This window comes from Alligator mississippiensis, chromosome 3 (genome assembly GCF_030867095.1).
Source record: "Alligator mississippiensis isolate rAllMis1 chromosome 3, rAllMis1, whole genome shotgun sequence".
Classification (NCBI taxonomy): Eukaryota; Metazoa; Chordata; order Crocodylia; family Alligatoridae; genus Alligator; species Alligator mississippiensis.
Window position 1 is genome coordinate 224741389 of NC_081826.1, and position 27314 is coordinate 224768702.

The 27314-nt window shown below is 40.0% G+C and overlaps 1 protein-coding gene across 7 annotated transcripts in view; it reads right to left on the reverse strand.

Annotated features, from left to right (window-relative positions):
* COMMD10 (COMM domain containing 10) overlaps nt 1-27314 on the reverse strand; it is a 212493-nt gene that overhangs the window by 162094 nt on the left and 23085 nt on the right. For 4 of the 7 annotated variants that reach the window (XM_019484604.2, XM_006275548.3, XM_059724920.1 and 1 more), the window contains exon 5: nt 10385-10495. The exons of 1 other annotated variant lie outside the window; for it this stretch is intronic. In XM_019484604.2, the coding sequence (XP_019340149.1) occupies nt 10385-10495 (111 nt within the window). Of the gene's footprint in view, nt 1-8902; nt 9022-10384; nt 10496-21918; nt 22484-27314 lie in introns of those variants that run through there. 2 more of the 7 variants (XM_059724921.1, XM_059724919.1) reach the window with 2 other exon arrangements.

A 27314-nucleotide genomic window follows, 5' to 3' on the forward strand; every position in this document is an offset into this window, starting at 1 on the left:
GAATGACCCAGCTCAAGTCCAAGGCAGGCCAGCACGTTAGTATCTGCCTACTGCCACCTCTGCCACTTCTCCCCATTGCATGGCTGCAGTGTAACACAGCTGAAGCCTCCCCACAGGCCAAAGCTTCTCAACTCTGAACTAGACCCAGATCATGGGCTGCAGGTTGCTGGCACGTCTTAAATCACTTCCTGGGAATAAACAGGAGAGAGATCAACCGTGTCTCCTAACCCTTCCAGGAACACACAACTCATCCCCTTCAGGGAGGCATACAGCATAAACAGAGAAACTCCTGAAGTCCTCAAAAAGATCTTTGGATCTTGGACACTAGTGATTTAGTCGATAATCCTGACCTAACAGACAGGTCTGTAATAAAAGGCCCTTGGAATTTTTTAATTTAGGCATAACCATAGTAATAATCACAAATATATACCACCACCTTATTTCTGTGTATATATACAAATCATCATTTATCCATTGCAAAAATATATTACTCTATCTGGATAGATAGGAAATAAATAGAGCAGTTATTCTTTTGAGTATTTCTTTGTTTGCAAACCAGTATCATAATTAGCAATTCAGCTACCAGAATAAGGCTTATTAGCTTATAGTCCCTCTACTGGTTAACTGGCTCTATAACTATAAAAACAATACCTTGTGGGTCCTAGATAAACTATCAGCTTTCTGTTATTTCTCAAAATGTCACTGGTAGATATTTTAAATAAAGTAGTGACATTTTAGAATCCAGAAAATATTCTCTATCCAATCAAACCAATTTTTCAGGGCCTTCAGGGTGGGGGAAGGGATCCATTAAAATTACATGGAAGACATTATTGTCAGCAGTATTATCAAGAAATGTTATCACAAAACTTGGATAAGAAATCCTGGTTTAGATAATTTTTCCTTTAGTTTTGGAAATGCAATTTTAACATTTTCAATCCTGAAATTTCATATCAGCAGGTTTTAATTTGACTCCAAACTGAATTTTCCTTTCCATAAATAAAGCACCATCTGTAACTAGACTCCCATCCAACTTACCATAAGATAAATGATGTTTTTTGTTGTCAAGGTGATTTCATACCAGTTCATCAGGAGTGGAGAGATGAAAATGTAACTCAAGGATAAGCAAAAAAAGAAAAAAAAATAAATCTGTAGCAACTAAAGATAGGATTATGTGAATTTTGAGAAATTCATATAATCCTATCACAATTGCTGCTAGCTGCATCTTTCCCTGACAACTATTAATGTACATCTAGAAAGTCCAAATAGACCTCTTGGCTCTTTGCTGGTGTGATATTTAAAGCGTTATAACTCTGCAAGTCATTTTAAAACCTGCCAAAAATTACTGCATTAATTCAATTCTGACATATTATGTGCCCCTGAACTCATTTGTTACCTTAAAACTGCTTTATTTCATAGCTGTGGAACAATACCATTCACATATTTGAAGGTTATGATTTTCCTCCCAGGAGAAATTATTTTAAGTACCAATTCTGAATGTTAGCTTCTAACAAAGGAGCTCATGTTTGAATGGTCTTTAATTTGGTTAGTAGTAGTAAACATAAATGTACTAGTACGATCACATTCAATTAGCAGAGAAGAAATAATGACAAACTCCATTTTCTTTGCTCTACACATTTTTGATTAATAGGCATTTGTTTTGTAGATGGGTGCAACAGAACCCTATTGTTATATACAGATTAGAAATGTAAACACTTAGTATTTCCCACAACTATTGACTTCACAATTGGTGCAGAATGTTATTTCAAAAAACACTGTGAAGAGCTTAAAATGTGTAAATGAAGTCAAAGAGCACTACTGCCACCTAATGAGCTGATCTGGAAAGCGTTTTCATTAATGAAGCATATCAATTCTTTTCATAAAGCAAAAACAGGCTATAAATTTCTGCAATAGAAGTGATGGATCAACAACAAATATAGACAATTAGCCATGAAAAAGTTGTAACTGTGATGCATACCACATTCTGTGCAAGAGCTGTTATTCTAAGATAATAATAACTGTAAGAAAATTTAGTCCATCTTGTTGGATCAATAAAAAAAAAAATAACACACCTAAGAATCCCAAGAAAACTCCATTTTATGAACTTTGTTATGGAAATATATGCAGGTGGGTCTCCTCACAGAAGTCATCAACATACCACCATTCATCGACATTTTACCATTTGACTATATTAGACATATGTGAGCTATGCGCTTCACAGACCACATCACAGACAACTTCAAGGTTAGGGACAGAAGTTATACATAAACCAGTTTAAGTGATCAAGTGATCAGAAACTGGTTTAAACCTGTAATAGAACAGAAGCTCAGTGCACATAAACTAGTTTCAGAATGGCTGAAACTGGCTTAGGATAAACCTGGTTTAAGATAAGCCTGCTCGAATGCAGTATCAGATTTAACTGATTTAGGTCAAACCGGTTTATGAAACTTCTGTCCCAGACCCCTTCCCGGTTCAAGGTAAATCAGAGTCCTCCAGCATCCCAGCATGCTTTGTAGCCCTGGGCTGGGCTGAGCTGTGCTGTAAGCTCCAGAGAGCAGGACTGGCCCTGCCCCTCTACTCCCTAGCTGGAGCAGTGAGGGCTGGCTGACAAGGGGAGGAGCAAGCGCTGCTGAGGATCCAGCCCAGTCTGTGCGGCGGGGGGGGGGACCCTCCAGGCAAATACCAGCTGGGGTCTGAGGCCAGGGAGGGGGGTTAAATACATACCCCTTCCCCAACTCAAACTTACTGCTGGCTGTGAGTGTGGACTACAAATCCCAAAGGCACCTGGAAGCAGGAAGAAGTAGTGATGAGCAACCCTGCAGAGTCTTGCTGCTCTGATTTTGGACTGCAAATCCCAGAGACCTTGGGGCAGCAGGAAAAAGAAGTGAACACACAGCCAGAGAGCCACATTCTAGTGCCCCCCGGCTTCTGGCCTGAGCCACAGCAGCCATGTAGCTGCATTTCCTGAATCAAAGGTAAATGTCTGTTCACTTCTATTTCAATTCAATTTGTTCAGTTTAGACTAACCTGCAAAGACTGAATCGATTCAGCCTCAGGCTTTTTGGCTGCCTGTACTTAGCCCAACTCTCTCATTTAAGAAAATGACAAAGAGCAAAATCCAGATTGGTAAACGAGGCGCCTAAAGATAAATGTCTGAATTCTACCTGAGTAAGTCTGGAAGGGACCTCAGAAGGGCAACTAGTCCAACCCTCTGCTTAAGGCAGGCTCACCCTTGGCTAAATTATTTCCAACAAATGTTTGTTCTAGCTGCTCTTAAAATTTACCAAGGATAGAAATTCCAACCTCCAGATACTCTGTTCCAATGTTTAACCACCTTACTGAGAAAGTTCTTCCTAATATACACTTCAGTTGTTCTTTCTGCAGTTTAAGATCATTAACCTGTCCCATGTTCCACAAGGCCACAAAGAATAGTTTCTTACCACCCTCTCTGTAAGTAATTGAAGACTCTTATTATATACTCGGTCTTCTCTTCTCCTGACTAAATAATCCTAGTTCTTCCAACCTCTCCTCTTAAATCATGTTTCCTTGACCTCGAATCGTTTCTGCTGATCTCTATGGGATTTTTTCTGATTTGTTTACATCCTTTTTAAAGCATGTTCTTCCAATTGAGGAAATGCTGAATACAGCATAAGAATCACTTACGTTGACTTGAGGCCAACAGTCCTCTTAATATAACTCAGTATGCTTTTTGCAACAAGGAGCACTCTTGGGTCATATTCAGCTTATAGTTCACTAAAATCCTGGGTCCTTTTTGGCTGCAGTCTGTAGAACTTTGTGCATGGAACTTCCGCCTGCAGAACAGAACTTTGCACTTGTCCTTTTTGAATTTCATTAATTTCAGAACTTTTTCCACTTTTATAATGTCATCATAAATCCTAATCCTATCCTCTAAAGCATCCACCACTCCATCAAACTTGGTATCATTTACAAGTTTTCTAGGGGTGCATGCATTCCCATTCTCCAGGTCATTAACAAAAATATTAAATAGTACTGAACCCAAGACTGACCCCTTGATCCCCCCTCCCAATCATACACTTAGTCATTAATCTCTACTTTTTGAGAGCAGCAATCCAACCAGCTATGTAGTCGCATTACAGTACTTTAACCTAGACTGAATTTCCTTAGCTTACTAATGAAGTCGTCATGGGAGACAGTGGTAAAAGCATTCCTAAAGTTAAGGTGTCACAGGGTACCCAAACATTTTTTTTCAGATGCACTGCTCTATGGGCAGTCTGCCCAGCTCTTTCCTGCCATGCCTTCTTACACAGAATGCAGGAGGCTGCCCTGGTCTTATTACAATGACCACTCAAGATTGTGGCCCTGGCCTTACAGGCCAATTGAATGGCTCCATACTTCCCCTACACCCATGCCTCACAGATCGCATCCTTACAGATGTTCTACCAATTGGTGATGCAGCCCCTCTCTGGATATCCTGACCCCTCGACCACTCTCAGCCCCCATCCAGGCCCTCAGACCTCTCAGTCTCTCCACACAGCCTCTTTCTGGGCTGCCAGACCCCTCAGTCTCCCTCTCAGCCCCACTCGGGTTACCAGACCCCTCAGTCTCTCCTCCAGCCCTTCTCTAGGCTCTCAGACCCCTCAGTCTCACACAACCACTCCCTGGGCTACCAGGCCCCTTAGTCTCCCCTCCTGGGTCCTCTCCAGGCTGCAAGCCCCTTTTGGTTCTTCACTTTCCAGGCCGCTGTCCAGTCCCTTGGATCCATCTGATCCTGCACTCCATTTCCAGCCCCTTGCTAGGCCATTGGACCCCTGGGGTCCCACAATGCTCACTGGGCCTCACTATATTCCTCAGGCCCCTTGCTGGGCTTCACTATCCAGGCTCTTGGACCCATCTGGCCCTACACTCTATTCCCCAGTCCCTTGCTAGGCAGCTAGACCCACGTGGTCCTGGTCCACCCTGGCGAAGTGCTTTTCTGTCAGGGTGTGGTTCCCTAGTCTTCCTCCTCAACGGGGTAACCCACAAGGCAGTGGGAGCTAAGGCTTTCTGGTGCCCGATCCTTGCCTTTCCCTAGAGTAGTCCATGCATGGCATTTCATGGAAGCTACCCTGCCACACTAAACAGCCCCAGTAGGGTGCAGTTTCAGGCCTTACCCAGGACCAGTCTTCAGGCCTACCTGATCTTACTCATCCCTATCTGCCCTTCCCGCCCCCCAATGTTCTATTCCTCTTATGGGCTGCTAACCACTGGGCCCCCTGGCTCCATCTCCCAGCCGAGTTCTCCATCTCTGGCCCCCAACTCATTCTCTGACCCCTTTCCTTGATCCCTCCTCCTCCGATGACCTAGCACTACTCATAGTCATCCCAGGCTGCACAACCTTTGACCCCTTCCTCTCAGCTGCAGCCAGACAAGGACCTTCGGCCTCTCTTAGACCACAGCAGAGACTGCCAGATCCAAGAGAGCCTGGAGATCTCAACTGGCCTGAGGCAGGGCCAGGGCCTATTTCACCCTTTGGTCCCTCCTGCGCCCTGGCCCCTGGCCCCGCACAGGCCAGTTGAGATTACCAGGGTCATTGGTCCGGCTGTCAGCCCTCTCATCTCTGTGGGTCTGTCCTCTCAGGCCCCTCCATAGATCGCTCCCTCTCTCTGGGCTTCCTCAGAGCCTTCCAGAGGTCTTCTCTAATGCAGCCCCTTTCTTCCCTGCGCTCATCCAGATCCCTGAATAGGCCCCTGTACTCTGCCCCAATCACTGGGTTCACCCAGATCCTTCACTAGGTCTCCCAAACACTCAGCCCCTCTCCCAGGGCTGACCTGGCCTCTCAGGATGCCCCTGTGTACTCAGCACCTCTCTCTCTGGACTCATCCAGCCTCACCATAGGCTCCAGGCACTGAGCCCCATTCTCAGGGCTCTGGAAACCCACCCTGGGTCCCCCAAGAACCTCCTCCACCCGCTTAGTTCCTACCCAAACCTTCCAATGTTATTCTCCTTGCTGGCATTCAGGAACAGCAGCCTTTCTGCTGGGTGATGTTCCTTCACCAGCTCCCAAAATGTTACTGCCAGCCTTGCTGTCAGGGTCTGGGCTTATATCCTGTCTAAACCCAGCCCTCCTTCAATCAGGTGACTCCTTTGATCAGGCCTAGCCTCACCTGCCAGCCCCCTGGGTCAGCTGACTCCGCAATTAGCTCTGACCCCTCCTGCGGGAAGCTCAGCAGGCTGCCTGACCTCTTCAAGTAGCAGGCACATCAAGTGCCCTGCCACACAAGTTATATCATATACTGCTCTTCACCCATTCACAAAGCCTGCCCACCCACACAGCTCATCAAGTCACCAAAAGTGATCCAAAATATCTTCACTTCAGCTATCCCAAAACCACTTAGGTACTGAATTCACTCAGCACCTACAGTTTAAAACTCAAAGAGGCTTAGGCACCTAAATCTGGGACATTACCCTGCATTCAAAGATGTAGCCCAGTATGAGCTGCTCCAGCTCCCCTGTAAAAGCTGCGTTACTGCTGCCATGATTGCAAGAGTCAAAGGACCAAGAGATCAACCAGGCAAGGGGAAGTCTGACCATATCCTAGTGGTTAGAGTATTCATCGTAGACTAAGCAATCTGAGGTTCTTGCTCTCAGGACTATTCTCATTTTTATCCAAAGCTGTCTATTTTAATACACGAACAGACCTAGGAGCACAGACCAAATATCAGAATTCTCCTCTCCTAGCTGAATCCTACTTCCTTGGTGAATCCTCTGAACACCATCAAAAGTGGACTACACCTTTATTAGATCCCAGTGAACAGGCACACCAAACAAACAGCCTTGAGTCAGGTACCAAAACTCAAGAGAGGCACGAGTCCAAACACTCCCCTATCCTTGCCTAAGGCCACATACAGAATTCAGTTTCTATTAGGAGAGTTGCTGCTCTCACAGAAGAAACTACAAGTGTACAGACATTCAAGATGTTTCTCCCAGAAGAAAAATGGTCACTCCAGGAGAAAAATAACCCAGGAAAACCAGACTTCAATCACTCCCAGGAGAGTGAATGTATGTACATACTCCCTTCTGAGAGAAGCCAGAGCACAATCCTCCAGCATCCCAGAGTCCTTTGCTCTCCCATCCCCCAAAGGACAGTGTGTATCACTCAGGCTAAACTCTACTACTCCAATCAAGCAGGGAACAGAACATGACCCTTCACAATCCCTATATTCTGCTGCAGGAAGACGCAAGCTAACCTTGAACAGTTTAAGTCAGCCAATCAGGGCTGCCCTGTGTACTGCTGCTATCTGTCTCCACAAAGACTGACAGAGCCTGCAGAGCATACTAAGATATGAGCAGCACAGGAGCCCCCTGGCTGCACAGCATCAGCACAGCACAGCAGGCTATCTGCTCTTCAGGGGCTCAGCATTCAAATACAGCAAAAGCTTTGTTATCTGGCACCCATGGGGAATGGGGGGTGCTGGAAAACAAAATATGCCAGTTACCTGAGAGGCCCAGGCCACCACCTCTCCCACCGTGTCCGGGGCATCGCCGCCCCTCCCACGGGCCCCAAGGGACAGGGAGGCAGGCCCCATGCAGCAGGCACTTCCAGTTTTGCCTTTACCTTGCAAGCCAGAATGCCGGTTAATAGAGCATGCCAGCTTATAAAATGCCAGTTAATGCAGTTTTTACTGCATCTTGTTTATGTATTTCTACCAGGGAAGCAAACTTGGGAGAATTCTCCAGAATCATTTGAACAAGTGTATGCAGCCTAGCTCTAGTCAACTGCTGCTCAGCATCCAGGCTCTCCAGATCATCTTTTGGAAGCACCTAACTCTTCTTGTAATGCATAACCCTTTTCTTTGAATTCCTGTCAAAATTAGATCACATCCTTAATTCTTAAGCATACCAAGGCATAAATTGATGGTGCCTAGGGGGTCAATCTGGATTTTGTCCAGAATGATTTTGCTAAAGACAGAAGCTTTCAATGGGGCCTCTATATGGCTCTTGTGTGTACATTGTAGGTGTATATTGCACATACAAATGCTTGCTCCAGTAGACTGCAGGTGCAAACTGCTGGGCATGTCCTTTAAAGATATGGACACATGTATTCATTCTTTTATTTTGCATCCATCACATTGATGGATCACCATCCATAACATTGATGCCGTTAAGAACAAAATTAAAGATTACAAGTAATCTGATAGAACCCACAACAAGCACATTTCCTCCATGGGTCCTAGAGAAGGAAACTGAGTGACTTGCTCAAGGTCACACAAGATGTCAGTAGCAGGGCAGAGAATGGAACCCATCTCCAAGGTTCCACGATGGTACCTTTCCCTGCATCCTGACACCAACATGTACAACAGTTCTAACAACAATACCTGATAAAGTAACTGTGTGACCCCTCTGGCCATCACGGAAATGCAGCCCATTATGCTGTTGGACACATCCTCCAGAAAACAGTTAGGATAAAAAATAATAAAATAATATCACAGCATCCAGTTGAAATTACTGAAGAACTTTCAAAAGGAGAAAAAAAAATACATATAATTATTCAAGCTAGATTTGGGCCAGGGTCAGACCTACCACACTACTTGTGTGAAAATTGCTATAATAAGGTCTTAGTTTTAAGTCTCCAAAAAACAGCATACTGTGAACACCACCCTGAGGCACCTACAGAAAGATAAAATTGCTGCATGCCAATTCATTAACCTTCATCTCCTATTCATGAAACAGCTACACCTTACCCATTCAGCTTTGGTGTAGAATACCTTCAAAATGGCATGATTACATGGTTCGGCTGCCCTAGCTCTATTCCACATTGCACAAAATCATATTGAGATGACTTTGCTTTAACAGACTTTTCCCAACAATGAAACAAAAAATTCAAAATTCATTTTCTTTAGACATTTTCTTCTTCCTTTATATTGATACATGAATATTATATTTTCTCCCAGGTGTTTTTATGAGGTCTGAAGCTTTTTTTTAGACCGGGTGCTCGTTACCATAAGCATACAACTTTCTGAATCAAGGCTTCAAGAATTCACTCCAAAATGAGCAGTTCTCCCCCTAGAAAATAAAAGTCATTAAGTCTGGCTAATGTCCTAGAGATCTGACTCTCCTTCCATTCATTCCAGTGTAAATTATATGTAACTTTACTTGAGTTAGTGTACTTACTGTGATTTAAAGCAAGTCAAGCACAGAATCAGGTCCTTTGAGACTCTAATCTCAAAGCATTTTAAATTGGCCTTTCACTAAAGTTAAGGTACAGACAGCAAAATCTAGGATTTTTCACTCCCTATTAGCAAGAAAAGGTAATCAGCCAAACAAATACTAACTAAACAATGCAAATCAGTGGATCTTGTTAATTACCCAACAACAAAGCAACATAAACCATCATAGTTTTATTTCCTGTGGATTACTTAAATTTACAACCTATCATCCCTTCTATATGATTCAGGCCTGGTTTATATTTGATTTCATCTATCAGTCTGGATACATTAAGGTAACTGCACAAGCACTAACCCTAAGCATAAAAGCATTGCACAGGTATAAAAGTGAGTAGCACCAACATAGCTTTTCAATTGCAAACTAAAATAAGATGGATCAATATGAGATATGGTCTTACATTTGTAAAGTGTCACTACATCATTGCCTCCTTCCCTTTCTCCCTGCTTCCTCTTAAGCATCTTACTCTCACATGTAAAAATACTATTTGCTGTATGTTGTGTCAAGATTTATGTCTGTGCAATGAGGACCCCTCGACCAGATAAACGCACACCTCCTTTGCACAGATATAAGAGACAAAACTAGTTGGAAGGCAGTGGAAGACCAGACAAAAATGCAAAATAATTACTAATCGTGAAATACACCATCAAACTATATCCATACCCTGAGGCAGTGATTCTTAACCTTGTTAGACTCAAGCCATCTACTGGAGAATGCCAGGTCTTAAACTTTCACTCATTTTTGAGTGCAAAAAATTCTTCTGTTGCAGAGAACTCCTCATAAAGGCCACAACGAGTCCGAATGTTTGTGACACTATGGATTCCAACTTGAAATCTCTGGGTGTATCTTGTGAATCATGTGTGTTTGCAAACCTAACAGTGCTAATGTTGTGCAGCACCCCGGTTGAGAATCATTGCCTTAAGGCATCTCTCTTCAATAACCTAAGACCACAGAGATTTGCTATCTTGGTTCTCAATCCCAAAACCTATTTAACACAAATGTCATGTCAATACTTTATTAATTCCAGTTACTTAGTTACCTGATGTAGTGATTTGCTTTTTTAAAGGGAGAGTGTGAAAACACTAGGGTAAGGTTAACAACTATTAGGATAGCTCCAGTGATGGCCATTAACCCCTTAAAAGAAAAAAAGAAAGAATGAGCATTTATCTCAGAACTTCACTATGCCAGGCAGTACAGTTCATACCTTTGAATCTTCATTGCTCACTCCCAGTTCTAATACAGCTTGAGGAGATTTCAGTTTCGCCTGGGCAGACTGAGCCATCTGAAGGTTAAGCTGCCATCCAATTGTCTCAAGCTATAAAACACAAATTCAGATTAGAATCAAATGCTGCAGAAGCACTGAGGAAGTGAACTATCAACATTTGGGACTAGTCTGTGTCAATGAGTATAAAGCATGCTTTTAAAAAGGGCGTTAGGATTCCCATATAATTCACTCTCCCGTCAATGGCTTCTGAAACAAATCAGTTGAAAATGTTTTTAAATATTGTGTATTTACAGCACCTAAATCCATCTCGAGGATGAAGAGCTAGTATGTTTGAGCAGATCTAAGTTCACCTAACAATTAGACTATTACTTGCATCAGTTCCCACTCCTATTGAAATCAATTAATAAAACACAAAAACATCCAAAGGATAGACAGTCTGAGTTTTCCAAAGCTGATGATCATCACCCGAGGCTCCCTCTCACATGGTTTATACTCAAATTCACAAAAACGGTCTTAGCAGAATACTTTCAGAATAATCCAAAAAGCAACGTAACAACAGACCTTCTCTGTGTGCATGTTCCATCATACCAGCTGAAGTTAATGACAAAAGCTATTTTGTACTGCTTTTACTCATAGTGTAACAGAACCAAAACACCTCATTGTGCCAACTACAGTTCCTTCCACACACGCACTAAATATACTCTGTACAGCTTTTTATCCCAAGATCTAAATGATGTACAGACATTAGCAAATTAAGCAATAAGACATAATAAAACAGAATATTTGCCAGAGAACTAAGAGTCTCAGGTTTTTCTTACTGAAAAAAGAAGAAAAATAAGAGAATTACTACTTGATGGAGTATTTTAATCACGTAATTTTCACCTGCTTCATGTTAGAAGTATGACGTTATTAATAGGAATTTCTTTATATTTTGTTCGCATAAGTATTTTAATTTGGTTATGTAGCTAAATATAGGAAGGACATATGAAAAGCAATGGATGCCCTGTTCTAACAGCCAGTGAGGTCAGATAGGTGTTCTCAATTCAAGGTAAAGACTAGCCTACCAATACACTGAAAGCAATAGAAAGATTTAAGAGAAAATCTCCAATTGATAGTGGGAAGTTATATCATGTATACTAAGTGTAGAGAAATCAGTATAGAGGAATAATTAGCTAAAACTGGCACACCCTACCATTTTATATTTGTCACTTCACTTGTGCTGATTCTCTACTGACTTATGAAAAATCAAAATAGGCCCCTCAATCCAAAACATGGGTGATCATGCCAAGAAGTCACACTGATTTAAGATAAGGGCAAGATAATTCATTTAAAATGTGCTCTCAACATTTTGTGAAGTCAACACTTTTCCACTATAGCTATTTGAAGACTACTTTAAAAAAAACAAAACAAACCCATAGGGCTTAACTAAAATAAGACAGGCTTAATCCAGAATGTGCATCTATCCACACCTGGTTTAACTAAATCAGATTTTAAAATGTATTAACAGATACAAGTTACAATATAGACAAGCCCTGCAGCAACATCAGGGGTTTGTGAATGAAGTCTGCATGCATATTTTCTTTGAGCAACAGCTCACAAGGTACCAAACACTGGCCAACAAAGACTTGGGTAGGAAACCTCATTAGTATGATGGTTTTCCTTTTCCCAAGTGGTTATATTTCCAATTTTTTTAACACCCACATGTTTCTTGAGTAGAGACTGAACACTACTATAAGAATCCAGGATTTCGATTTTAGTTTTAGGAACAAAAGTATCATTAAGGTTCTGGTTTGAGCCTGCGTGTCTGCATTTCTGACAAGCAGACAGTTACTTTAACACTGTTTTGTATTAGTTTGGAAACTTCAACTTAGCAAGTTAGCAAATTGCCCAGGATCAGAAAAAAAAAAAACTGTACCCAGCTGCAGAGGCAATAACAATACCCACAGGCATGCTCACTTCCTGGCCTTTGTGCCACTATATTCTCTGTAAGAGAACAAACAAACAAAAAACAGCAAACATCCAAATTGATGGCTTTTACTTCACTGTTAATTCACATTTATCCATCGCTACAGCAGACATATTGATCAAATACACAATGTATGGTATTGCACAATGGTCTAAGGTCACAATAGAACAGCCACTCATTTTTTTCTTTAATTGGTTTACAGGCAGTCCTCAACTTACAACGTTTCGAGTTACAACATTTCAAAAACTTACATTTATAAACTGACACCATTTCAACTTTATGACGTCAGTTTTGACTTTACAATACTTGATCCAATGTGACACCACGCCAGAGAACAAGTTTGCTGCGTTGCTCATCTCCCTGGAGAACATCTGTCCAAACTGCCTTGGACACTTTCTTTAAGAAAGCTGACATGGCTCCAGAAAAACCTGCAGCCAAGACTCCTGAGAGGACTCCAGCCAAGAACCCTCCAGAAGTCCAACCAAGAGCCTTTCAAAAAGTCCAGCAAAGTCACCTCAAAGAAGTCCTTCCAAATCAATATGATTGCTATTTCCAATATAAATACATTAATGTAGCTATATTACTCATCTACAATTGATCGAGTACAAAATTCTGGGGTATTTTTAGTGAAAATAGGGTATTGGGCCTTGGTCCAGGAACGAATCCCCCATTTATAACATTGTTTCTTATGAGAAAATTGTTTCCGAGTTACAATGTTTCGACTTAAGACGCAGTTTTCAGGAACCAATTATGTCATAAGTCCGAGGACTGCCTGTACATTAAAATATTGTTGTCATGCAGCTATATTAAAAATGGTAATGACATATGGATCATACAAAAAACAAAGTAATGTTAATGTATCATATCCTTCCTGAGGTGTCAAAGAGGTTTGCCTATTTATTTTCCTGAAAGGGAGATGAAACCTTTATTTTGGCATAGTCGTGTTTATTTAGATGATGCTCAAAATTGCAAAATACCAATTTACCTTTTGAGAGCAGTAACAAAGTTTCTGTACAAAATCTTTGAATTCTCCTCAGCCTGACAAAGGGTGTTTGGACCTAAAAGCTCACAAAGATAGAAAAAAATGTGCTACTATTTAGTTGGTCTATTAAAAGGTATTTGTTGCCTCTAACCCAAGAGTTTTGTTTGTCTCTTAGACCAACATGGCTACAACATACATCCCTGGACGTTTCTGTACAGCATTTACATCCAAGGCACAGTACTTGATAGCAATGAAGTGAAAAAATATTTACAGTTAAGTTTTCAAGGGCTAGAGACATTATAATTGTTTTAATTTCTAATGCAACGTTTGCTATAATCAGACAGAAAGGAAGCAATTATTTCCTAGTAGCCAGAGCTGAACTGATTATATATTGCAAGTTTAACTCTTAAGAGGTACTGCTTAGAATAAAATGACAAGCAGTATAAAATTAATACACATTTTCAGTTACTGTAGACCATTGGTTAATATTTCCAATCAGCATTTATTTATAAATGTATATGGAACATGAAGAAAGGCTACAAGATAAATAATGTATTTTCAACTATATTACCCGTGTTACTCCTCATGGTAGTACTAACACTCATGTATTTAATTTTTAATTGGTTGTTTAACAAACACACGCAAGAAGTACAAGTCAGAAAGTTAACAGGATGGGGAAAAAAAGGCAGACAGTATTAATGCAGCTAATAATTAGCATGTATAAAGCACTGTTATTGTTTGTTCCACAGCTACTATTGTGGACAACTCCAGGCAGCTATGAAAAGGTCAAGCTTGAAGATACCTATGTAATTCCTTTTTCTTGGAAACATTTGCACCCAAAGGAGGTGCAGTACATACCAGCAAGTATAAGAACGACCAATTATAGCCCTCCACCTTCAAATACAAGCTGTTACCAACCAGAGGAAGGATCCGATATGCATATCAGTGTTGCTAACCTGCCCTAACACAAAATAAAGTTGACCCTTTATCTACAGATCACAGAGGACATTGATAAATATAAATAAGCAGTATAATATTTATTTTACAGGTAAGGAAAACCTTATTTTCAATAAAAAGAAGTATCCCAATTTCTAGTCCAGCAACTTATCTATCGGCGTCTAAGGACACAGGATTTTTAATTGTGGGCTGCTGCCTCCAAATGACACGGCTAGATAACCTGACATGGCTCTGGTAGATTTTTATATCAAAACCTATACTGAACATAATTCATTCCACACGAAGGACCTGCATGGGCCTTTGTGCAACTTAAATGGCAGCAAGTGCTATTTTCAGGGCTGAACCAATACACTTATGAGAGTTCTCTATTCACAGTCGTGTAAGACTCTAGATGTCCACAAAACTCAACAACAGTCTGGCCCATTAATGTTTTTCATGTTCTATACACCTCTAAGAACTTATTTTCTCTGCTGTGTCTAAAAATCAGAATGCATCACAAAAAAATTCTTGTCAAAGTCACTTGCTTGTCCACTAATTTAATGCAAGATAAACTGAGGAACTGTTGCGTAAAAAACCTCACAAAATTGGAGAGGGTTGTTTTGATTACATTCTAGATTCAAAATGAACTTGACAAATAGAAAAAAAAACTACTAATTTGAACAAACAAATCGGTATGAAGCACATTTGGAAGCCCAACCTAGTTCATAATACAGGCTGCATTAACCAAAGTCATCTTAGTGGAAATGTTAAATCTACACTGGAGAGCATGCACTATCTTCAGTGTGCAATTCCTAGAAACTCATTATGATTTTTGGCAGGAAAGGCTGCTAAGCAGTCAGTTCTCTTAATGAACTCCCCTTGCCTTCAAGCAATAGGATCTTTTAGCCAGCAGATTCCCTAACCTGCTCTCACTCAAGTCCCAGTTCCAGGAACTTTGCTCATCCTTGCTTCACTGTCCAGAAAAACCTTCTTTTCAATAAAAATGAAATTAGAAACAGAACAGATTAATGTGGAAATGTTCAATATGGTGTTGAATATTAAAGGTTACTCCTTTATATTATATGTAGATTAGATTTTATTTTTATTATATTTTTCAATTAGTTAACTAAGGATAAGGAAATAAGAGCAAAATACTCCTTTAGTTCAGGAAATCCAGTACAAAATACAAATCCATGATTATTCTCTTCTTTATCCTGTTTCCACCCATGCTATTGGTTAGCCATAACCACATGTTGCGCTTTGTCTATACTAGACTATAAATTTTGAGACCAAGACTGACATTTTATCTTTTTGGAAAGCATTCTGGACAACAGTAATATGAAGTAGGAATGACACACACAGTACAAGCTCATTTCCCTGGGCAGACCTTAGTATCTGGACAGAAGATAAGAAGAGAGCCTGAGAATTTTGTCAGAAATACAGGGAATACTTCTTCCGAAGAAAGGGAGAACTATGATGGAAGCTGAATAAACTTCAGAGTGGGGGAAAACTGGCTGTCCATGAGAGATGCTATGGAGCTGAAGCTTAAGGCTGGTGTGAAGAAGCAGATGTACATGCCCATCAGAATGTGAACTGGAAAGGACTGGGTGAACAGGAATTTGGGAATGAAAACAGAACAAGTAGGACTGTGAGCTGGGAAAAAATATTAGGATACTGAGGCTGAAGAACAAAAGTATACGTAATATTCAGAGAAGGCAACTACCTACTTAAGGTATGTCTCTCAATACTGCCAACATCAACTCTAAGACCTCAAAATTTCATGACAGACTTGAAAATAAGAGTAAAAAACAAACAAACAAACAGGCCACCTCCTAACCAAACTTACTACAGGTATGAACAAATTACAGAAAGCTAAAGGAGAAAGATTTATTGCACAGCTGCTGCTCTACAGTGCCTGTGAGTTTACACTCTTACTCCATAGCAAGTAGAAGCTAAACGGGATCTACTATCCTTCAATGAAACAAAGTTAGGCTTCCCAGTGTAGCATTCCCTTATTATGGGGAAAGAGCAGGCACACAGAGGGTTACCACAAAGCAGCTAAGACATGTTAAAACCCTGCTCCCTCAACTCACTGTAATCTTTGGTTTGTCTGTACCCTAAATACTAAGGTCTTTTTGTCCTCTGGTTTCTGAGCCGGCAGAGTGCACGCATGTCACATAGCCTAGCTTTTCTCTACAATTGCAAGGATTAGAAAATATGAGGACTGGAAACTTATTTTAAAATGAAAGCTGAGATTTTCAAATCACCTGCCTCCAGGAGCTTTGGCTCTTAAGAACAACAACAAATACAATAATAAAAAAAACTCGCATAAGATGGCAAGACCAGCCTTTCCCACACTGCAGAAGCATCCATGAATTTCCCACACTGTAGAAGCATCTTACAAAGCAAAGTACTAGTAGCACTGACCCCAAGGAAACCAGTGGAAGTAGCAGTGAAAATAAATAAGCAGTGTCACAAACTGTAACAAAAGCTCCACTTCATATTTTAGGAGTGTCTGAAATCCATCTCATCAGAATCTCTATGAAAAAAGAAGAGGGTTAGGTAAATGTGACAGCCAATCAGCTTAAAACTATTCTGTCAAGATATTATGAAAAACCTAGCTTAGATCCTTGCATCTCCTTTGACAAGACATGTTGCATTTAAAATAGGTTTTTTTCGAAAACATAATACAAATTGTACCTTCCACTCATGCACAATTCCAATCAACGCAGTCTTTTAACCCTTTAACTTTCAGATTAATTCAAGAAATTCTCTAATGTGATCCAGAATACATATATGCAAGTACTTTTAAATCATGTTAAGCCTGAAATACTGAGTTGTTGGGGGGGGGGGGGAGGGGGGCTTCCATAAGACAGACATAAGAATGGCATTGAAAGTCTTATCAAATCCATTATAAACAAAGGTTCTGCCCATCTTCAGACTGACATAGCTAGCTAGCTCGCTCCACTTACTTTACATACTAGTAGATCTGAATGCTCATCCACTTTGTCCCAGTGTGACAAAATCAGGTGCTAAAAACTTCATATAAAATTTAAAAGGTTGGATTTGTCATCTGGCTATACCTAATTTTTTCAAATACATGGTGAATATGACCTTACGGCAGATATGTTCCCATTGCTTTAACCTAAGTTGCTAAGGAGTTGCTGGAGCTACTCAATAACAGATATGGATTGGTTAGAAGTTTTAAAAATAAATCAAGTTTGTGGCCATTGGCCAAAACTAAAGGCATCTTTGTAGCTAATAAAAGCATCCTCTGGAACAGCTAGATCACTACTGAAACTACTGAGAAGAAAAATGAGCACTAAGGAAATTATGGTACACTATTAAATCTCTTATTGATCTAGCTCCTAATGAGCCCATTAGTTGGGTCAAATCTGTCTCTGATGATTTCATCACTAATTTGAGCATATCTGAAAATAAATGTTAGTATCCGTTTTATAAATTTAAATGCTGGCAAAGATTTGATGCTGCTTCAAACAGTACTGGCTCTTCTGGTATTAATAATGTCAAATGGCTTGATTAACATGGACCCTCATGCTTTTAGTTTCAGCCAGTTTCTTACAAGGTAGTTAGTAAAACATTGTTCCAGATGTGTATAGAGATAACGGATTCAAAGCTCCTTAACTATTGACTCAACAGCCATTTTAAGTCAATTACTTACATTTATAATTACTTTTCTCTAGAGAGAAGCTGATTACTTGTGGATTTGCTGAGGCATGCCGACTTTTCATTAATGGCATCTTGCCTCTCCCTGTTGCTGCACAAAGCACAACTGGTAACACAAGCAGCATAGTTCAAAGGAACCTGGTGGACAATTACGGAACATTTCTGCTAAACAATCCACGTCCATTGTGTGCTGACACACAATGAGAGATTCCTTTACCCCCAGATGGAAAACATTTCAAGGAGAGACAGGGAAGGGTAGATCTCACTATTCCGTTCCATCAGCAATTTTCTCAAAGTGCAACCTTAATATGACAGAAGTAACCCGAGAGCATGCTGAAGAGGAAGAGAAGATTGCTCTCTTTGTGGCTTTTAGTAGCATAGAGCTTAACAGAGGAGATGAAGTGGTTCCAAGATTTAGTTTTTAAATACTTCACAGTAGCTGTTGATGTTTAGAACAGGATGGCCATGTTAAATTCTTGGACTCTCGTTATGTCCAAACCTATTTTATTAAACAAGGGACTGGAAAGTCTTTTGCAGATCCAGGTAGTCTAGAACAGAAAGAAAACAGGTAATTGTCACTGTTACCCATCCTTGATGACGTAAACTTGTAATATGTCTTTGGTGATAAACAAAGAGGTTAAAGATTATACCAATAATCTGCAGGACTATACCTTCTTGTGCAACCAGGACTTGTCATGAATTCACAAAGCTCACAAATTTAATTAGCCAAGTCTCTCTGAGTGAAAACAATTTTAGTTCAACCATAACAGTGCAGATGTCTTCCTATTTGGGCATCAGTATATCATTTGTATTTTCTATTCCCTGAGGCATACACCATATTTTCTCACATATCAACACACTTTTGTTTTTACCAAAACCAACTGCTAGAAATTGAAGTGCACATTATATATGAGATGTACAATACAAGTTTCTACCACTTACCAGACAAAAGTGAAAGTAAAGTTTATGATCTACAGAGAGCAGAACAGTGAACAGGCTCAGCTCTCTAGCTGCTGCTACTCAGTTACTTACTACGAGGAAAGATACGTTGTTTTTCATTCTGCCTTTCAGAAACAAGATAAGTGCCTAATTCTGGGGCATGCTGTATGCAATAAAATATGGTATTTGGAATATGGTCTTTTCTGTGATTTAGTTTTCAAGTTTAAACAGGCAAAACTACAGAAGATTAACTAGAGACTACAGACACTATTCACCTTATGCTCCTGCCACATGTTACATATATTACGGAATTAACTGGTTAATCACACAATAAATTTAGACAAGCCACACATGTAAAGTAAGACTGGCCACATGTGCAAAATAATTACTGTGCCATAAAAATGTCCATCCAGCTATAGGAAGAACCAACCAACTACAAAGTTAGTGCTTGAAAATGTGTAACATTTTTACAGCTGCTTTCTATCCAGGTTGAATTTGAACACATGGCAGGGCCTTAGGGCCTCTAAGTGTGCTAGGCACTGGACACAACAGACAGCCACCAGCTCCCTTTCCCAAAAAAGCAAAAAACACAATTACATGTAACCTACAATGAAAGGGCAGTTGATCAATGGGAGGGAAGACAAGGGTTATGGCAATATCATTGCATAATGATTAATCAGGGACAAATGTACAGGACAGCTGAATAATGTCTGTACAGGTTTTGTTAATAATTATATTTTTAAAACAAAATTTAAAAAAAAATGGCTTGGTTAACTCACTTCTTGTAGATCAGGGGTATAAAACATTGGCCCATGGGCCAATCTGGCCAGCAGAACCTCTCTATGAAGTCTACCAGACTGCGTTAAATCAAAAATTAGATTTGAATGTTTTTAAATAAATATCTGTAGCTACCTGGCAGCTAGGAAGATTATGGAATGAAGAAGCTTTTTTACAAGAGGAAACTAAGAAAAACTTGAATTGCTTAGCCTAGTAAATAAAGGTTGAGAAGGGATATGATTGTTGTCTATAAATATATCAGAGATAAACACTAGAAAGAAAGCAGGGAAAAAAATGCTGGGACAAGAACAAATGGACACAAACCTGTTATGAATAAATCTAGCCTTAAAATCACAAGTAGGTTGCTAACAAGCAGAGAAGTAAGATTCCCAAGTTGGAGGCCGGGGAGAAGAAAGGGGGAGGCAAAAAAGCTTAACTGCTAAAATGGAGATTGATAATTTTAGCAAGGAAGTATATGATGTACATGATTATAGGCAGCAATAGTAGGGAATGCATGCTGAAATCCAAGAGGTCTCTTCCAGACCTGCTTTATGTTCCTAAATTATATGGAAAGAGTTCAATTCTGCTCTCAAGTACCAGAAAGTGCTGAAGAAAAAAAAAAAACAACAATTCTATAGAACAAGGTTTTCAAGAATGAAATAAGATATTCAAGCTTCTTGGTTTGGATAAAAAGATTATTTTAGCTATGTTTCTTTGAAGAAGAATATCTCCATTTTACTCAACCCAGGTACATGACAGTTCAAAGATAAAAAAAAAAGTATTCCTGACAGAAGAATCTGAATTCAGAGTTTCTTATATTTTAAGGTGTGTGTAGTATTACTGTCATAGAGAGTTTGTATGTAAAAGAAACTATCACGGAAGACAGCTCCTCAGTTTATGGTGGCACTTTATAACAGTTTACAAAAATTCAGAGAAGATCTGGAGTCTCATAATGTAGTTTTAAGAAACAAAGTTTAAATGCTTTTATGAGAGAGAGAGAGATTGCACAAACCAGAACTGCAACAGTAACACAGCATGCATGTGACACAGGGGAAAGATTTAACTTGAAGAAGTTTCAGTTTCAAGCTCTCACAAAGTTGTTAAAAAAGTAAAGAGTTCAGTATGAATAACACCTTAACCTAGCTCTTCTATGCTTTCTCATAGTATTTGAATAGTATATATCAGACAGGCTCAAAATCTTCTTTAAAAGATTCTCAAACACAGAAAATATTCAGAAAAAAAGAAAGCAAGTGGCAGGAATTTCTGTAAGTGATATCTTTTACTGGACCAACTGCATAGTTAGGATAGACTTAGACAAGCTATCAGGTACTATGGTACTCTTTCTCAGGTCTCATCACTGAACAATTTCCAAAAAATTCTTGAATGTTCCTTAGTTAAAAAGCATTTTTCTTAACATCCACACAAACTACATAACTCTAAAAGATGGGTGACCCTGATTCTTCACTCATTATATTGGTGTTATAAAAAGGTAACTTTGCTGGCTAAGTCGGTCAGGGTATTCTTAATTCTGTTACATAAAAAAATATAAACTGTGATTTTGACATTTTAAAAGTCTGGGGATGCTTCCACTCTTTTTTTCAACCATTATAATAATCAAAATATATTTTAGTTTACCTAATAGATTATGACCTATCTTTGATTACTCAAGTACTTATTACCAACACACTTTTGTAAAGAAAAAGACCATCTCACCTTAGTAAATTAAAGCTGCCTAGACAACGATTTGATTACCAATCAAGCTTTGTATGTTTTACACAGAATCACAGGCATGTCTGGGGTGCTACAGAGAAAAGGAGATTCAGTTTCTTTCTGCACTGTATTATTCCAGCTCTGTCAGTAACTCCATACACAAAAAAAATTGAAAAAAAAGTCAGTGGAACTATGTTTAAAAAAAAAAAAACCTGGAGTGAAATAGTACTGAATCAGATCCTCTGACTCTACCCTGCATAAAATTTACAAACAATGGCTCCAATCTGCTTTTCATTGCAAGTCCCTGCACAGAGCCCAGCTGATATCAGTGGGACTAGCTGCTGTCAAAGGGTTTCATTCATTCGCGTGACACTTCGAGATCAAAGCCCAAATTGATATGGCACACCAATTTCCCCAAAGGACAGCACTGATGATTTGGGGGGGAAGGGGGGGTGGGGGTTAGACATGAGTCATGAGGACACTTAGGATTGGAAAATATGATTTACAATGAAAGACTCACAGAACACTGTTTATTTAACAAAGAGAGGTTTCAGTCGCTAAGAACACACAGGAGGAACAGAAATGTGATACTCAAAGACCTACAGACCAGCAGGAAGAGGTATAAACTACAGGCAGACTTACGACACGATTGATTCCTGAAAACCGCATCTTAAGTCGAAACGTTGCAACTTGGAACCAATTTTCTCATAAGAAACATTATAAATGGGGGATTGGTTCCTGAACCAAGGCCCAATACCCTATTTTCACTAAAAATACACCAGAATTTTGTACTTGATCAATTATAAATGAGTAATATAGCTACATTAATGTATTTATATTGGAAATAGCAATCATATTGATTTGGAAGGACTTCTTTGAGGTGACTTTGCTGGACTTTTTGAAAGGCTCTTGGTTGGACTTTTGGAGGGTTCTTGGCTGGAGTCTTCTCAGGAGTCTTGGCTGCAGGTTTTTCGGGAGTCTTGTCTGCTTTCTTAAAGAAAGTGTCCAAGGCAGTTTGGACAGATGTTCTCCAGGAAGATGAGCGACGCTGCAAACTTGTTCTCTGGCGCAAACTTGTTCTCTGGCGTGGTGTCACATTGGATCAAGTGTTGTAAAGTCAAAATAAAGTTGAAACAGTGTGTCAATTTAGAAATGTCATAAGTGTGAAACGTTGTAACTTGAATCATTGTAAGTTAAGGACTGCCTGTATACCAGTTCTAGAGGTATAAAGAAGATCTATCATATTTACTTGAATCCAAGGTGAAGATTTTTCCCCTTTTCAACATGGGGGAAAAAGCCCCTTGTTCTGGACTTCCGTACAAGGGGCAGGCAGCTGCTACAGCTTTAACTCTGGTTCCGACCCAAGATTGGGGTCAGAGTCAGAGCCACAGCTTCAGCCATGCTCCCACACCGTCTGTCCTCTGCAGCCTCTGCCACTTAGTGTCAGTCATGGCTTCAGCCCCATTCTGGCCCAGGACACAGAGCACACAGTAGCTCTGGCCCCAGCAGTGGTAACTCCAGCCCAGCCCAAGGACATCCAAGATGCTGCCACTGCCACCATCATTGCTGTGGTTGGACCAGGACCAGAGCCACCACGTATTCCATGCCCCAGGCAAGAATGGGGCTGGAGTCATGACAGACAGTAAGCAACTGGGAAAGGCACTGTCGGCAGGCACCACAGGCAAGTGCAGGAGGCGAGGGCTTCAACTGACTCCAAGCCCAGAGTCCATTTGACCAACTTGCCAAGGACTGAGTGGGTTAATTTCAAGCACTAATATATATTTTTAAATCAAGTTTACATATTTTCCTAAAATATTTTCCCCCAAATTCAGAGAATCTGATTCTTTATAGACTTATGGCCTGTGGTGAACAGATCACGTTAGACGATTGTAATGGTCCCTTCCAAAACAAATCTGTACCACTGAACAAGCAAAAAGGAAGTTTACATAAATGTAATTCGATTCCTCTTCTAACTTGCTAGTATTGATTTAGGTTTTATTAGGCTGCTTTGGAAGTAGGTCCATGAAAGAAGCTGAAGTATACACTCATGCCCTGTAACACTTTTTTTTAGCTACTTGCACTGTAACAAGCATTTCTTTTATACACTTAAAAAGACTGCATTATTAGTTTCCTTGGGAAGAAATCATCTCACATTATCAATTCTAGAGAATATGCACTGCCTATATATTGCACAAAATATTGATTTTATACATATTTCTATCTTTCCCCAAATTCCCTAGAGTGCTATGAATACTCATTTTTGCCATTTACCTTTTCAAGAGCTCATTTTATAGTCGAATGACAAACTCCTCTGAACTAAATATTAAAAAGTATATGTTCAATAAAGACAGACAAGGAGCTTATGTGCACATTTGGAAACTAACTGAAGGAAAACAAGCCCAAGCTCAAAGCTCATGATTATGCACACATACATAAGAGCAAAAAAAAAAAAAATTGCATAAGTACAAAAGGTGAATAGATCCATTGAGGAGCTTGTTAAACAAAAAAGACTAGTGATTGCAATTAAAGCATTTGTTTATTTGTGGAAAGATGAGATAATTTAAAGGGAAAATGGGAAAAGAAAGATTTTTTTCAGTTATTTTTTCTGTATCCCAACACAAGGCACAGGGCAAAGTGACCTTATTTCAAAAGGTTGCAATACTCTTAACACAGGCAAAAATATGATTTTCTCTTTGCTTACCCTCAGAAATAGCAAAGCTGTTTTAACTGAAATTTTAAATACCCATCACCATCAATCTGAGGGAGAGGCTTAGCATGAAAAATTTCAGCCCAAATGATTTAAGCTTGGCTAAATGACTAAAAAAAACACAGTCTCCTAAAAGGAAGTGTGAGACCATCTTAACTATGACATTGTTACTGGCAGAGCCTAATATGAATGAAAAGAGGAAGCAAATAACAAGATTTTGGGCATTATTAAGTGTAATTGCTAATGTGCCTTTTTTTTTTTTTTTTAATAACCCGACCACTGATTCACTTAATTAGGCTCATCCAGCCTGTAAGTATTTCCAATTGTAAAAGCATCCCATGAACTTTATCACAAAGGAATAAAACAAAGTCTGGAGGAGGAGAATGGTAATGAAAGAGTAGTTGAACAGTACAGCAGCAGCACATTTACAATGGAATCCTACCTAAGAAAATGAAATAAAGCAAACCAGAAAAAGACATAAGTAGGAGTGAAAGACAGATTTAATTTTCAGAAACATGCATTGTGGTATTGTGCAGCTGAATTCCAAATCCTGTCTTACTGAGACTATAGTAGACCTTGCATAATTGGACAAATTCTTGGCAGAACTTGAACTAATTATTATAGAAAGCAATTATTTTGATGTATATAAGAAACTGTACCAGAAGGCAATGAGTAGCTTTACACAGCAACAGCAAATAGCACATCCTTGTCAGAAAGGCCACCCCCTACCAAAACACTGTCTAACTTTTAAGTGGCTGGAGGCTACATGCCCTGCAGGCCACATGAGCAGAGGCTGCAGGCTGCACCAAAGCAAGCCACAGGTCCCATGCTGCATGAGTGCCAACCTTGCCCCCCACCACTACACTATGTGCTCACACCACTACCCCATCACTGCACCATGCAGTCCCTGGTGCTCACCCTCAGCTCCCTGAGCCAAGCTGCACTGCACTGCCCCACCCATTTGGCCCCTCTCCCCATTTTGTTTCTTTGTTTGGGGGTTTGTTTGTTTTTAAATATGCCAGATCTTCCACAGAAATTATGAGCTTGATGCAGAAATTATTGGGGAAGAACTACAGACTAAGTGAAGTGGATGGTTAGACAAAATCATAACAGTCTATGAACTCTGCTCAGTGGGAACAGCAAGTGTTCAATTTTAAAAGGTATTTTATAAGCGTAATCGCCCAGTTTATTCTGCAACTTTTATACTTTATGGAGGGAAGGAAGTGAAAAACGTTAAGAAAACTGACAAATGAATTGATACAAGCACATCTGAGACTACTCAAGAGACCTAATTATGCAATGAAGTAAAATCATCATCCAATTGGATGATCTGAAAATCTGAGTATTTACCACAGATTGACCATGATGCTGACCGTTAACAAATTTAAATATTCTTAAAGCATCAGACTAGGTATAAATTATATCCTTCCTTGCTATGCCCATCATAATCCTCCCATTTTAACAACACTTTAGTTGCCTCCACTAATCACTGACGAGGAGTGATGATCAGTAGAACAGGCGCATAAGCAGCAGAATTTCTCCATTTCTTATCTTTATTAATGATTCCTTCTCATTCTGTAACCAACATTCTTATTGCAACTAGGAAGAATTTGGTTACAAATTGAAAGAATATAGTCCTAATTCTCTTCTCCCCCCACCACCCCCAATTACTTTAGAGATCACAAATTCCAGAAAAGTATTTCTACAGATATGTCAATGCTTAGTCAAGGGGTTTTGGTATGTTCATATTACATATGTACCCCTTTAAAAGAAAATCAATTGCTGAACAAAATACCTTTAGGATTTTCCCCATACAGTGTGGATTCAAACAACCAGACAAAATACAGAACCAACTGCTTCTAGCTCTGTAATTCTGCTAGCTGTTATCCCTCACATCACTGAATTGAAAAGTAACACTACACAGACTGAAAAACTGTTTTTAATCTTTAAAAAAAAAAACCCTTTTAAAAAAAGATGGGAGAAAAAAGCATGGACAGCATCTACTTCCTGGCAAAAATAGAATTCAATCTGAGTAGTCAGAAAAACTATGGTTAACTACAGCATTAGTTACATGCATCAACAATCATTTTGATCCTGATTTTGTACTGAACGTAATTCACAGTAAGACAAATCTACAAAGGGATGATGATACGGGATATGGGCATAGATGCATCTGGAGCCATTTCAAAAAGGAAGCTGCTGGTATATTAGCTTTTACAATATAGCAGTTGCTTCCCGTCCTTGCCCTTGGGTGAAACAACCTTAAAAGTTGCAGTTTTGCTACATTTTTATCAGTTCCAGCTTGACTGCACACAACTGTAAGAACACTATGGTTACTGTGCACTCCCCATCAGCAGTTCCCCTTTTTAAACTGCCTGAAATGTATGCATATCCATACCTGCAGATGATCTAAAAGAATTCAGAAGGCTAATCATGCAATGGAAGAAGACAACTAAAAACATCCCACCCTCAAACTCGGGCATTCAAAAGTCTGGATAAGATAATATGATATAATTTAATGTAGAAAAATTAAAGATAAACAGAATAAAGAAAAACAGTAAGGGTGTGCGAAGCGGGCCCTATTCGACTTGGATTTGGCCTGAATCAGGGACAGCGATTCAATTCGTTGATTCAGATCACTGTCCCTGATTCGATTCGGCTGAATCCAAATCTGAAGATACGATGTCGATTAGGAGAATCAGCGATTCGGCCACAGACAGCTTTAAATGTTTTTTCTACATACCTTGAGGTAGCAGGCACAGCTTGTAATTGCTGTGACGCTGGGGTGCATGGAGTGTCCAACGGGGGGGGCAGAGGCATCCATGTGCTCGACAGCGAACCAGGAAGTGGACCGGAAGTATTTCCAGTCCACTTCTGGGTCTACTGGGGAATGTGCTGCTCCCCCCCCCCCCCCAGGAGGCACCAGACCCAATTGGCTGCTGGGGGCCCCCAGGTGCCCACCCGACCCCAGACCCAGGAGGCACCAGTCACCGAGCAAAAGGGGTGTGGAGGGGCCCCCTGCATGTTCCCCAGGGGACCTGAAAGTGAACCGGAAGTGTTTCTGGTCCACTTCCGGGTCTGTTTCTGAGCACTCTAAGGAGCCTCCCATGCTTCTGTGGGACACTCCATGCACCTCAGCATCACAACACTCACAAGCCCCTGATATGTAGCAGGGGCACATGTAAAGTTGTCTCTATGTCCGAAA